Raw genomic sequence first — 15149 nt, forward strand, 5'->3', positions numbered from 1 at the left:
TTATTGCAAATAAAGGTAATGTGTGGTTGGGTTTTTCAGGTCAGTTACAAACCCGTTAACATAAGATGAGTTTTACCACAACTTTGACAGCATCTTTTATTCATAACCATAATATGTTCATATTCCATTAGATTCAGCGGCAGCTGCCCTTGTGGAGACCAACCAGGAAGATGATGCTGATGACTCTTCTGCCTTTCAAATGAAGCATGAACAAAGTGGACCTTTTAGCAACCTGCGCTGGTCCACACGTGTTTTTGCTGTGGAGTGTGTTTGTCGCATCATAGTTCAGTGTGAGAGTGGAGATCCGGCTCACTTTGACATGGTCCTGGCTCAAGAACAGCGCTTGCACAAATCGACAGGTCAGAGGCTGTTGTGCCAAATGTTATTTAAATTTTCTTTCTTTGATTTATGCAGATTCCCTTTGGTTGGCTTTTTTGTTGTTTATGACACTTTTATGGAGCTGCTACTTGTGTTTTTGCTTCTTGGAGCATTGGTCATGAAAACAATCTTGAGGGCACCTACATGCTTCACGTTTTTCCATTGTTTAAAAAACACTGCAATTTTAATATGTGGTTAATTCTCAGGTCGTTTTGTGAAAAGAAGCTTCACCCTATAATTTAGTCAATTACAGTGATCCCTGGGTGTCTCTGTTCATCAGTCTATAACTGGGGTAAAAATGATAGTGGCAGTATTTGTCAGATAATGAGCCTAACAAGTAAAGAGGCAAGATTGTATTATCAGGAGCTGGGATTTTATGCTGAGTTTCCTGTTTGTGCTGGTGTTTCATTAAATTCCCCAAACTGAAACTTTGTTCCCTGATCTCCTAAGAGCTATATATACAATAACATGGATACATCATCATTTAACTTTATTGTTCTTAAATGAAAATGGGTGTTTTGGTCTCTAATGCCCCTTTCAAACACGCAAGGTGCGGGAAATGTTCTGTAGTTCCTCCTGCACATGTTGTACAAGCTCTGTGCACCATGCCTAAACCACATGTTTCATCTCCCACTGCAAGAGTGCATCTAAGGCAGAAAACCTCCTGCTTTGTAAACAACTGCTCCAGGACATCTCCGGAGTTCCTGTGGCGTTCATGTGTGAAAGCGACATTTATATGTGCTATTGTTTATATGTGCTATTGAAAGTTTGACTGGCAAAGCCACAGTAAGCTAAGGGAGGCAAGATGTTTTTTTTGAGGTGCTGTGTTGTCTGACACACAGACTTCTGCTTTTATTGCTTTATAGATTTTCTGGTTCTCCACTTGGCGGATCTTGTGCGCATGGCCTTCATGGCAGCTACAGACCACAGCGAGCAGCTCCGACTGGCCGGCCTACAGATGCTGCTGGTTATCATTCGCAAATTTGCCAGTGTTCCAGAACCAGAGTTCCACGGACATTTGATCCTAGAGCAGTACCAAGCCCATGTAAGAACAATACATATGCAGTTATGGCTTCAATCCAAGCTTGTTAATGCTATAGTCATATCTGTCATAAGTCACACAAATTTGTAGCTATTGTGCAACTGTGATATAGATACTGTAAGCTGTGAACGGAAACTGATAATACTTGAGATTGTGGTGCCACGACTGCAGAAGTAAAATTAATAAAGGCAACCCAGCCTTGATTCAAATAAATTCAAATTTCAGAGGTTCTGTCTTTAAAAGAACAAATTAAAAAAATAAAAAATCAGTGAAAGTGCAGTGAAAAAGAAGCTGCACTCTTTAGGATGATATGAATTGTTAATCAAATTGCTTAAATAGTTCTTGTTTTACATATTCCACAATATGAAATGTATTAGAAACTGTATCTTACATTAATAATGACTTTGTTTAAAGGTGGGAGCTGCTCTCAGGCCTGCCTTTAGTGTGGAAGCCCCTCCTGATGTCACTGCTAAAGCCTGTCAGGTCTGACATTTCTATATTTTTCTGTCTCCCCTAAATGAATTGCAAGTCTGGTCACACATCCAGACGTTTGTGGACACTAAGTTTTCTAATGTAACACACATTGATATAGTCTCCTTGGAATAAATACTGTGCTTTGGAGCAGCTACAGAGAAGCCAAACACCAATGCAAAGCGCGGTTTAGAAACCCTTAAGTGAATTTTTTCTCTAGTATCTTTGCAGTGTTTTGGAGTGGAAATAGTAATCCAGAGCTAATCATCAGTGCCCGACCTGAGTAATGCTCCTGTGGATGAATGATCAAATCCTCTATTTATGAAGAAATGTTTCAGAAGAAATGTTGGATAGGCAGAGAAGTAGGAACTGTTTGGCCGTGTTTTGTAGCATTCAGCTAACACACTCTTAATAGGTTGATTCCTATTAATTTATTAAACATGTTACTCTCCTTTTTAATTTTTCAAATAATGTGAATTCACTTGGTGTCTGCTTGACCTACATTTCCCCTCTGAGCCTTGGCTGTTTACTACAGGCTTTAAAAGAACGCCTCAGTAGCACTGAGATCTTTTGTTGTTGTTGTGCAGGTTTGCAGTGCATGGATCGCCAGCAGGGTCGTCAGTGATCAACGGGACCTCAGAAGGGTGCACCAGCTCTTGGCGTCTTCACTGGTCAGGGTTCAAGCAGGGAGAGATGTGTCCAGTCCCTTTTATAACGAGAGCACTTTCACCATGGAAACACTCGCTGTTCTCAAAGCCTGGGCAGAGGTGAGAAGGATTAGCTTCCTTTCATCAGGCCAAACATGGTTCTGCATTAATTCTCCACTTCCTGACCTACATTCTATCATGAGACGTTCACTCACTGCAAGTGTTATAAGTTTTTATGAGGTTTTGCACTCTGTAAATGGTGACATGTAGCATCAATGTGTATATCATCGCTGTCTAATTAAAAACACATATCTCCAAAAAGCTAAACAGGAAAAGACTGTATTTCTCTGATGGTAACAGTAAATATAAACCACAGATGACTTGATTAATACCCATTACAGCTCAGACATGTAAACATATCTTAATTGGGACACATGTCCAATGTTTCATATGTAAAATGGACTTCTGTGTTTTGTAAACAACAAATACAGAGAAACACAGATTCCTTTTAGTGGATTCCAGTGAGCCACTTCCACCACCGTGTGAACCCAGCCTGCAGCATAGTCTCATACAACACTGCCGCTACAAATCCATGTTTTAGCAAAAGCAGAGTCTATCGTTACTATACTTGCTCCAAATCAGCTTATTTAATCTTTACTATGATTAAGTATATTCATGCTTCACGTGAGTAAACATGAGATCAGTCATTAACTTTAGCACGAGCACTCAGACAGTACAGGGAGAACGGGGGAGGTGGGAGATGGTTTTGATGACCAGGTCTAGCAGCCAATGGAGATGCTTGTTAAAGAAAGTGGGTGTTTTTTTTTTTTTTTTTTTCAGCTTTTCATTGGTCGTTTTAATATTAGCTGCTATGAATAGACAGAGAAAAATCCCCACATTTAACATGTGTAACAAGAGAAAAACGCAAAAAATGAAGATAAATGTTTTTAATCGGACACCAACGATATTAAAAAAAAAAAATTCAGATAAAATTTTAATCAAATTTCAGATTCATAACTTTCCAATTTGTTAGCCCTATGTGGAAGAATATCTGTTTTTTTTTCTTTTCATTTATTTTTTAATAATACTAATTATTATTATTATTAATCTCGTCTATTTGTTTTTTCTCTTTTAGTATTGTTTGCTTTGTGTCCTTTTTCCATCCCTTTGTGCCCTTCATTAACCTGAGGCTTCCCATGACATTCAGCAGTAAATATTTTTCAGGAAAAAAAAATTAATAATAATACAACATTTTATTATTAAAAATAACATGGTTCTCTGTTTTCCATGTATGTCGTTTAAGGTTTATATAGTTGCAGTACTGAGCACCAGACAAAAGGATAGTCCCACTGGTCAGCACCAGGATCTACAACAAGAACTGTGTAAAGAACCTGGAATTACAGAGTCGACAGGATACAGTCTACTGAAGTTAGTGCAGAGTGACCTGGCCACACTAAGCCGCTTGTGGCTGGCTGCACTCCAGGACCACGCGTTGCTTACTCTGCCTCCAACTTACGCCAGCCAACTTCCCCCTGCAGGTTATTGTTAACAAAGAACAATGCAGTTTTAATAACACAAAAGACAACGATCATGTATTCACAGTATTACATTGTTTTGTTACATTATATATGAAATGGTAATAAAATGAAAATGAATCACAGTGACACATGCTTCCTGTGTCTCTCAGGGGGCTCGTTCTATACTGCAGAGACTGTGGAACAGGCTCGTCAACATTACTGTTCTGCCTGGGCTCCTATCCTCCATGCCACTGCACTCTGGCTCAAGAGCACAGAGTTTATCATGGTGGATGAGGAACCGGCTAACCTCTCCAGACCTGTCACCCCTACCTCCATGGGCCAGTCCACCTCTCTGGCCAACATCAAGTCCCCTGAAGATATAAGCACAGACCGACTATACCTTATCCTGGGTAAGGAGCTTAGATTTCATGTTAACATTTAATGTTTTAATGAATTTAAGTGAACTCAGTTTATTCACATTATAACAAAAATGTGGATATTAGCTTTACTCTAAGGAAAATGTATTGTTTATAGTTATTTATGGTAACCAAAGTATATATGGTGCTTCCACGTGCTTGTGAATGCTGCAGGTCAAATAACCTTTAATTAAATTGTCCCCTTTGGATTCACATTTGTAGGCATCAGTGTGGAGTTCCTGTGCTCACCACGTTCTCAGAATCAAGTGGAGAACATCACTTCATGTCTTCATGCCCTGCAGGCTTTGCTTGATGTGCCTTGGCCCCGTTCAAAAGTTGGCAATGACCAGGTGCTTCACCGTAACCTTATTTTATTTTGGCTAATGGAAGGGTGAAATACTGTATCAGTGGCATAGGCATAAATAAGCATTCATTGTGGCCACCGGCTAGAAATGTAAACATCATCTTATCATTTGCTTCTACTTTATGATTTCTAACTATACACACTGAGAATGCTGGTTTCACATAAACCCAATCAACGCTACAAGTTTTCAAGGTTATTGAAACATAAATAGCTTTCATTTGCACAGCTGACATTTTGGAAAAGGGGGAATAAAAGCAAACCTCAATCTGAAACTCGTCTGAAACATGAAGCATAAATCATTTGACTTTTGCTGAAGCTTTAAAATCTGATCTGTGTGTGTTTGTTTGTCTGCAGGCATTGAGTGTGGAGCTTCTGAGTGTTTTGCACAGGTTGATTGTGACCCGTGAGTCTCCAGGAATCCAGCTGGCTGTGATGGAGCTAGTGCAGCAGGTAGTGTGTGCAGCACAGGAGCACATCAGAGAGAAACGCCACAGCGCAGCAGGTGAGACATGAACTTTGGAACAGGCCCCAAGACTTTTACTGTTTTTGCTTGCGTACACAGCTTAACATCAAGCCAAACTTAATTTAAGTTAATACATTAGGATATAGCCTCCAAGTTCAAGTGCTTTACTGAGTTGCACATTCATACACTGAGTGTATAGGAGTGTATAACTTTAATAAGTGAAAAGGGGGGGGGTTCTTTTGGTTCTCTATCGCTTAACTTACTCACTACACACTTAATGTTACAATGCTACAAAAAAATAGCGATAAGACAAGAGACCGCAATATAACCACGTACTGAATGCCCGCTGGCCACCTAGTGGTGGGTGGCATAAGCTCACTTACTCGCTCCTAACTCAATTTAAACAAAAGCTAACAAATTAAAACACAAAGTGGCATTAAAAAGCTTAGGCAACAGCTTCAGAAAAAGAGGTCCTCCAAAGAATCTGCACTTTTGGATTCAACTCCCAATAGCTTCATTTGGGATGCAGCACACAGTGTAAACACTGTGCTTTATAACAAGAGATTTCCTCTTTCTTCATTATTAAATCAAAAACAGAAACAACAAGAATTTATCCTTTTCTTGACACTCTAATAATCATGGCAATTTTATTGTCTACTCTTAGCCCTCATATTAAAGTGGCAGCTCATTTAAAAGTTTTTTTTAAAGAATTTTCAGGTGCACAGATTGGTGGTGACTGTTTTCACTACTCCATTGTTCCCTCGCAGTGTGAGGAGATGATGTAAAGATAAATAAATAAACAGTCCATATTTCAAGTGAATAATTAGGAGGGTGTACATCTTGCAACATTTTCATTAGAGGATCTTATTATAAGATATGATAATACTAGCGTGTAATAGCTTTCCATTAACTTTCGCACCGAACAAACACTATAAGACCAAAAGATCACCTGCCAACAATCCAACAATATCTCTTGAAAAGAAGGCGATAATAGAGAATGTATTCCCACTTTGCAGCTTCTGCTCTTCCAGGAATGCTTTATATTAGAATATTAGAGAAAAAAATATTATTGAGATTTAGGATGATTAGTTCTGCTCATACAGGCCACTCAAACTTATTCGCTTGTTAAGTGTGACACCACTGACACCACCTGAATGTCTCAGTCAATTATGTAATCTCAGTTCAGGAGTTCAGGAAAGGAAATAAATAAACGTAAAAAGAAGCAAACGTTTTTGGCAACACAATTTGCACATTTACAGCTCATTCTGATGTGTGTGACCTGCCATGGGGACTGACTGTGCTGCTCCGTCTCTGGAAGCAGAGTACCTCGTAGGGAGAGCTGTCTCTCCCACTGCTCGGTCTCTGGGAGCAGAAGAGCACTAGAGGGAGCCGTGTCTCCCGCTCACAGTCAGTGTCCTGGTGTTGTAACGAGTTGCTACCGGTGAAAATCTACTATAAGAAGTATCAAAGATTTGTACAAAAAGTCAATAGATTTGGTCCTAGTCTGTTTTCTATTTATTTATTTATTTTCTATAAATCTCACCATAATGTCTGAAAAATCGCTAAATCTAGCGGCAAAATTATTAAGTTGGCCAAACTGAGCAGCGGTTTGGACCCAGACATGACATTTCACAAGGTCAATACGTCAGGACTTAACAAGTGGACTGGACAGAGTTCCATCACTCCCAGATTTCTCTCTATTTCATGAATTACAGATTGTAGGGGTTGTCTACCTTTATAGACAAGTATATATTTTGCGGCAATTGATTGCATTCAGGGCGACACGGTGGCGCAGCAGGTAGTGTCGCAGTCACACAGCTCCAGGGACCTGGAGGTTGTGGGTTCGATTCCCGCTCCGGGTGACTGTCTGTGAGGAGTTGGTGTGTTCTCCCCGTGTCCGCGTGGGTTTCCTCCGGGTGCTCCGGTTCCCTCCCACAGTCCAAAAACACACCGTGGTAGGTGGTTTGGCGACTCAAAAAGTGTCCGTAGGTGTGAGTGTGTGAGTGATTGTGTGTGTCTGTGTTGCCCTGTGAGAGACTGTCGCCCCCTCCAGGGTGTATTCCCGCCTTGCCCAATGATTCCAGGTAGGCTCTGGACCCACCGCAACCCTGAATTGGATAAGCGGTTACAGATATGAATGAATGAATGATTGCATTCACTAATACTCGTTTGTTTCACTACTTTTCTTGTACTGCTACTCATGAAAGCTGATAAATATTTGTTGACATGACATCTGTTTATTCTGTACAGTTGATGATGGTGCAGCTGAGAAGGAGACGGTGCCGGAGTTCGGAGAGGGCAGAGACACGGGCGGCCTCGTACCTGGGAGGTCCCTTGTGTTTGGAGCTCTGGAGCTTTGTCTCTGTACACTGGTCAGAAGACTACCCCAGCTCATTCCACGGCTAGATGGTAGCCCCACTGGCCAGAGAGGCATGCCCTGGTCCCTCAGCGAAAGTGATTGCAGGCTTGTCTCTTCAGCTTTGGGAATCATCTCAGAGTTGCCATCCATCTGCTCACCTGAGGGTAAGAGAGATGGGCAAGTCGGAAAGCATGAGTCATCATATGAGTTTTTAATAAAAGAAATTTAGAAGCTTCATGATAAAGGCTTTAAAATGGAGCCAGTGGGCACTTGTCCCCTAATTTTTTTGGAGGTGTCAGCCAAGTCTATATGGAAGCAAAAAATGTATTTAATTTCAGTTTACAAAATGGCAATGTAATTTGACATTTTATATGTATATATACATATATAAATCCTCTTATGCACGCTTGGTCTCAAATTTAATATTCTGTAAATTAATTTTCAAACTCCACTCCAAAGTTAGCAAAATTCTGGATTTCATTTTCATGGCACTCATTCACCTGTCAGTTAGCTCTGTAAATGACTATTAAATATGAGTTCTGTAAATGGATTTACTGAGTTTTGATTTATATTTTGAGACCAAAATTGGGCACTTGAGTGGCCCGTTTCACATATTGCATTTTCTTTGCCGTTTGTACAATGTGTATTTAAGTAATGAAAGCAGTATTCATACAGGTTTTTAGGTAATGACTATACATATGTATTGTTTTTTTATTAAATGCAGTGTGCAAAAAAACACACTGTCTGAATGTTTGGGTCCTGCCAGTGTTGATTTTATCAGTTCTAAGTGTGTAAAACATAAATGATTAATATGCATTGTCTGATAATGCATTTACAAAAACAAGCTGGTGCAAAACCCCATAGTAACCAGCACTATCTAGTTGAAAAACAGAATGGATGAAGAGATGAATACAGCAATTCCTTTAACAAGTAGATTTCAGAGTGCACTAGGTGTAGTTTCATTATTTCTTTTACACATTCTTTGTACTTAGTTCAGTTGTAAATAATCAAGTTTCAGTGGCTGTATTGTTCACTGGCTATAAAAGCTTCCTAAAAAAAATCAATTTTGTTTTAATTAGGCAGTGTGTCCGTGTTGCCAACGGTGCTCTATCTCCTACTTGGGGTCCTGAAGGAGCTGGTCAAGGGGTCTGTTGATACAGGTGGTGGAATGCTGGTGTCTGGAGCCCTGCAGGCACTGCAGAATGTCCTGTCCTCTCCCATGAGCAGAGCCGAGAAAAGCCGTGCTGCATGGGTCGAGCTGCTTCGCTCTGCTCTCAGTATGCTGCTGGAGTGCTGGGATACAGGTAACATATGCAATCACATGCATATATTATATTTACAAACCCCATTTGCAGAAAAGTTGCAATGCTGCGCAAAATGTAAATAAAAACAGAATGTAATGTAAGGCTGCGTGATGTTTCAGCATCTGAATTGCAATATGCACAATTCACATCACCATATACTGCTTCATTTGCAACTTTTTGTTCTCATTGTTTCTTCTGTATGCTTCTCACAATTTGAAAGCATATTTGTAGGTGGATTGTGTGTGCAAAAGTGCCCATAGGTATGAGTAAATGTGTGAGTGTGTAAAGTACTCTGATGGGCTGACGTCATGTCCAGGTTGTGTTCCTGTCTTATGCTTAGTAATACAGGGTAGGCTCCGGACCCACCATGACCTCAAACAGGATAAATCTGTTACAGGAATGAACGAATAAATGAATGAATGCAATAATTAATTATTACACTTTATATCCTTTGTTATTAATGGATGATGGGCAAAAAAAAAACACTTATAAGTGTAGTTTTAGTTTAAATTGGTACCAATGTATTAAAATAGACATGAGTGTCTTTATAAATTATATGACAGAATCATTTTAACTTGTATATTAATAATATTAAAAGTCACTACAGAAAAATGAATACAAGTCAACTTGAGAAAACAAAAATTCCAGGGAGTGGATACTGCTGGAGCAATGCTTCAGTAGTGTCCTCTGTCAGCAATCGAGTACATCTATGGCTTAGTCACCGAAGGAAAAATAAAGTCCTTAGCAGAATTCAGATTTGCATAAATTCACTGATATTATTTTTACATTGCCATGTAGGAATTTTAAGGACTTAAAATCTGTTGTTTGGATTTTGTAGATACAACTGAGCCCATAGTGGATAAGGTAACTTTGTTGAGAGCACTCACCATCTTCCTGCTGTCTGCCAGTGCTGAGGTCACCACGGTCGAGCCTCTAAAGTCCTGCTGTGTCAGCAGATTTCAAGCCAGCCTGGAATCTAAGGACCCTAAGGTAAACATAGCAGAGTAGATGAATGAGTACAGTATTCAGTATTTCATATTATCAGGGAATGCCACATCTTCTATACATTTCTTTATTTCATCAAGTTTAATCAATGAAGAAAAGGTTAAAATACTTTTTCTTGCCCATAATATTTGCCAGCTGTTAAATTGTCAATTTACTTTATAATGGTGGTTTTCCACTGCATGACATCAGCTAGATTCGACTCTCTTCAGCACAGCTGGTTTCTTTTCCACTAGCATAGCTTCCCATCGAAATGTACCCTGTCTCTAATGGGAACCACAGGCTTTGAAATGCATGGCACAGTTAACATTAGGCACTGTATACACATATTGTGTATTCATGTGTTGTTTTTGTTTTTTTTAATTGGACTGAACATGGCTCTGTTCCCCAGTTCTCACATCAAGTTCTCTTCATTGCAGTGTCTGGCTCACACTGGAGTTTTTCGTATGCCACTGCTCCAAGGAGCATTTGAACCTCTTCAACACACAACAGCATAATTTTGTGAGCTGACGTTGAGAGTTGGATAACAACAAATATTTGTTATTATCCAACTATTTATTTGCGGCTAGTTTGTGCTGGATATCTGCATTTGGTAGTGATTGACAAGTCTCTCTGGCAAGGTTTACACATGAAATTTAGTACCTACGCTTCATTACGCCATGCAAGCAGGGACCAAAAAGTACTCAGTTTCAGGGACCAGGCACCAGATTTGACTAGTGGAAAAGCAAAAGAGCCAAGCAAAGTCATGTCAAGTAGGTTCCATGGAGTGGGAATGCACCATAAATCAATGATTTAAAAAAATTATTGTGACAGGCTATTTGAAAGCTTTTCTTTTACTGCCTCATGTGGTTATTTCCTTAACAGGTGCTTAGCAGATGTTACCAGATGTTGACATCCGTGTTTCAAAGTCGAGCAGCAGTAGCTAGGCCATTTATCCAGGCATTGGGCAGACAGCTTGTGGCTCATTTGCAGCAAGTGGAGAAGAGTCGGCCCCAGACTGTTGCTGAGCTCCAGGCAGTGCAAGATGGAGTTAGAGCAATGGAGGCATTAGTCCTCGCTGCAGAGGAAACTCACCGTCAGTATTTTCTTTACATATAGTGCTTTACATTAAGTTATTACGATACACCATAACATTATGACCACCTCCTTGTTTCTACACCCACTGTCCATTCTCTTGGTCCCACTGACCATACAGGAGCACTTTGTAGTTTAATAACTAAACACTATAATCCATATGTTGCTCTGTTTTCTTTATTTAAACCCTTTCAACATGTTCTTTAATGGTCGGGACCCACACAGAGCAGGTGTGATGTGGTGGTGGATCATTCTCAGAGCTGCTGTGACACTGACATGGTGGTGTTAGTGTGTGTTGTGCTGGTATGAGTGGATCATACACAGCAATACTTCTGGAGTCTTTAAACTGTGTCCAGTCACTGTCCACTTTTTGAGACATCCACCTTGTAGATGTAATGTCAGAGACAGTAGCTCATCTGTCGCTGCACAGTTTCTGTTGGTCATCCTCTAGTCCTTCATCAGTGGACACAGGACACTGTCAGCTGGATATTTTGTGTTGGTGGACTATTCTCAGTCCAGCAGTGACACTGAGGACTTAAACTCAACAACAGCGATGTGTCTGATCCACTTGTACCAGCACAACACGTACCACCACCACAGAGAATGATCCACCACCAAATTTTACCTTCTCTGTGGTGGCCCTTTGCCAATCTTGACCATTGAAAAACAGGGTGAGAGTGGAACATGATGTAAACAGAGCAAGAGTTGGACTCCAGTCTGTAATTGTAGAACACCAAAGAGCTCCTGAATGTTCAGTGGATCTCAGACAATGGAGAGAGAGAGTGTAGAATCAAGGAGGTGGTCATAAAGTTATGGCTGAATGGGGTATGTTTACCTAGTGTAAGTGTATTTTGCATGTCTTTGGATTAAACACAGGTGGACTTATTTCACTAAGAATGTGACTTCTGAAAGTAATTGGTGGCTTCAACTTTTTAGGGGCTTCATAGCAAAGGGTGTGAATACATTTGCACATGCCATAGTTGGGCAGATGCATCACATACAATTCAGATAAAAAAAACCCATGTAAATAGAGGTTGTAATGTAACAAAATAAGTAAAAAGCCAAGGGGGTGAATACTTTCACAAGGCACTGTACCTTGGATCTACACTCACTGTCCATTTTAGCAGCTTCAATGACCATACATGAGAGCATTATTTTTTTTTTTTAAATCAGCTGCAGTAAATCTAATAAACTGTAAATACGGCCTTCTTACAACCGCCAGTCCTAGTTCTCACATGGTTTTAACCCCAAAATGGTGTTTGTGAGAGAAAATGAACATGGACCTCTATAATGAGCTAAAAAAAACATTTTAAACATTGTTGAATCATTTACCTCATTGCTATTGCTGAGTTTGATCACACTGGTAGTATTTCCTGGGAAGCTTTTGGTCTAATTGACCTCATCCCCAAAACAAAATACTGTTATAATGTATCTCAAATTTATGAGATACACCTGTATTAAAGAAAGTTCAGATTCACACATTTATGGCAGCTTTTAAATTTCATATTAATCCACATAGGAATTTACTCTTATCTTCTTGGTTTTGAATCCTCTTAGATTTACAGTGCTTTTATACTGCCTGTTAATTTTATTTGATCTGGATAATATTTGCCAAATGGCTGTATATTGGCCTTGAGCAGAGGTTGCAAGTTTAGGTTGTGAAAGTAAAAATCCCAGATTCCACTGAACTGACACCCTTCAGGGCTTTTGGAGATGATAAGTAAAGCTATGCAGTTGGAATAAAATCCTAGAGAGGAAACAGTTGTGACAGAAAAATGGGTAATATTTTACAATAAGGGTGCATTAAATAACAGTACTTAAGTCAGTATGAAGTACTAAGCATTACTAAACGATTAAGTCACAACCATTAATTACTGATAGATACAAAAATTTCATTATTTAGGAAATTACAAAGATGCTAGTTCTTGTTTATTATCATTATTTAATGATTAGTTGTGACATTACCTAGTCATTTATTAAACTTTATTACTGTCTTAAGTATTAATGTAATGTATGTGAATTAATCTACACTTATTTTGTTACCAAAAAATATAATAATGAAAATTCATTGGAGAAGGACTTAGACACGTGTGTGTGTATATCTGTGTGTAAATATTCACTTGTTTATTTATTTTTATTTAATTTAATCTAAGTTTTTTATAAAATATGTTACATGGTAATGCTGTGTTATTGTTCAGGTCCCCAGTTAGTGACAGCACTGTTGCCCATTCTGGTGTCCTTTCTGCTGGATGAGAACACTTTGGCTTCGGCACCTCCAACTTCCCAATCCCTCCATGAGTCTGCTCTTCAAGATCTGAAGCGCCTTGGTCCTCAGTATTCTACTGTCTTTAAAATGCTTATGGCCTCCGCCCCCCACATGAAGGCCCGGTTAGAGGCAGCTATTAAGGGCAACCAAGAGAGCATGACTGCTAAAGATACGCCACTTCATGTCTCTGGCAAAAGCACCCCCAGCATCCAGTTGAAGACCAACTTCCTGTGAATCGAAATATGTTATTTTATCTTTGTTTTAAAGTGGTAAGTTGTGAAAGTATTCAGATATTAGTATTCATTTAAACCTGTATTAACCTCTATGAGGAACCTAACCAGAATGAAGCTAGTGAAGTTACTTTTTTGGAAAGGGAATGCAGTACTCATTGAGAATGAGGATCAAGTTTAGGGTAAAGAAAACTCTAAGATTTTGTCATTTCTGTTTATTTATCACATGCAAATAAACATGAAGGGGCTTTCACATTTATCTTCATCATTTTAATTTTTTAATGTTGAATACTTCAGTGTGTGTTTGCTTTTAGTCAGAGTGATGTCCGTTACAAATGTTATGGACGTTTGTGTTCACACATAAACATCAGTCCAGGAACCAACTAATTGGAAAACGAAACATAATCACTACAGAAACACTCGCGCACACACACACACACACATCAGCCAATTAACAACAAGCATGAAAAAATTCAAAGCAACTCATTTTTACTGACTACAGAACAAACAACCCAAATGAGAGCACATTTGGATGCATTGACTGTCATTAGGCTTCTGCATGAAGTTCATTGTTTACCATTTTGTGCTGTTTTTTTTTATGGAATGCTGAGCATTAACTATATAGATAGGTACTTATTGAACTGCATGGGGATATTAAAACCTGCATTTGTACATTAAATTGTTTTCCAGGTCACTGTTCTCATATTCGCAGTACGACGTTTATGTAGACAGGCTGGTTCTCAATAGCAAAAACACAAAGCTTAGACATAGACTTATGGGCTACAGACCACTACAGTGGGCTTCTGTTCTGTGTCACTTTGCAAAAGCAAATTCATGATGCCGAAGTGAAAGGTGATACATTTAATGTGGTTGTCATTGGCCAGAGACAAGTCACAAAGAGATACCTTCTCATTATTTGAGGCGAATAAAGAGCAAAATCCAGGTTAATAACTAATTTTTCTTGTGTTCTTGAATTTTGAAATGCAACTTGGGCAGAGGAAGATGTAACGCTAGAATATAAAGATATAAAACAAAAGATAAATGCTGTTGACATTCAGCATAAAATGAACATTTTTCTTTGTGTTTAACCCAGTTTTGGCAAAAACACACACACACACACACACACACACACACACACACACACAAACAAGTGCACTAGGGGCTCTGAGCACATGCACACCCAGTGGGCAGGCAAAATGTATTTCATTCAGTATTTTAATGCATCAAAATCAGATCACAATTTTAACATTCTGCACTGTTTCCTACAATGTAGTGTAAGGGATTCTACATAAAAGGGATTAAATCATTGAAAGATTGAGTTTACAATGATCGAGGTTGACATCATGGTACAGTGAGGACACATCAGTAATAAATCAGACAGAACTAAAGACTTTACTACGTAAAACTGAAGAAATAGAGTTGGAACTTACCCTTGTAGTTTAATTTTTTTTCCCAGTATGTGTAGATGCTGTTTCAAGCTGTCAGTCACACGGCACTTCTGCTGCCGTGAAAATGTAAATTAATATGGTATTTTTAACCATATTACATTATATTTTGTATCCTTTTAATGAACAAACTCTTATTTTGTGATTTTATGTTGAAAGAATAAACTTTTA

The 15149-nt window shown here is 39.1% G+C and overlaps 1 protein-coding gene across 2 annotated transcripts in view; it reads left to right on the plus strand.

The window, feature by feature from the left end:
* The window catches only part of heatr5a (HEAT repeat containing 5a), a 49998-nt gene extending 34849 nt beyond the window's left edge, over window positions 1-15149 (plus strand). For both annotated transcript variants that reach the window (XM_066673206.1, XM_066673214.1), the window contains 13 exons: window positions 132-359; window positions 1245-1423; window positions 1835-1903; window positions 2479-2658; window positions 3842-4076; window positions 4226-4465; window positions 4694-4821; window positions 5190-5337; window positions 7549-7821; window positions 8737-8961; window positions 9800-9951; window positions 10828-11038; window positions 13236-15149. In XM_066673206.1, the coding sequence (XP_066529303.1) occupies window positions 132-359; window positions 1245-1423; window positions 1835-1903; window positions 2479-2658; window positions 3842-4076; window positions 4226-4465; window positions 4694-4821; window positions 5190-5337; window positions 7549-7821; window positions 8737-8961; window positions 9800-9951; window positions 10828-11038; window positions 13236-13537 (2570 nt within the window). In that variant the 3' untranslated portion in view covers window positions 13538-15149. The remainder of the gene's footprint in view (window positions 1-131; window positions 360-1244; window positions 1424-1834; window positions 1904-2478; window positions 2659-3841; window positions 4077-4225; window positions 4466-4693; window positions 4822-5189; window positions 5338-7548; window positions 7822-8736; window positions 8962-9799; window positions 9952-10827; window positions 11039-13235) is intronic.

The sequence above is a fragment of the Hoplias malabaricus genome, chromosome 1 (assembly GCF_029633855.1).
Source record: "Hoplias malabaricus isolate fHopMal1 chromosome 1, fHopMal1.hap1, whole genome shotgun sequence".
NCBI lineage: Eukaryota > Metazoa > Chordata > Actinopteri > Characiformes > Erythrinidae > Hoplias > Hoplias malabaricus.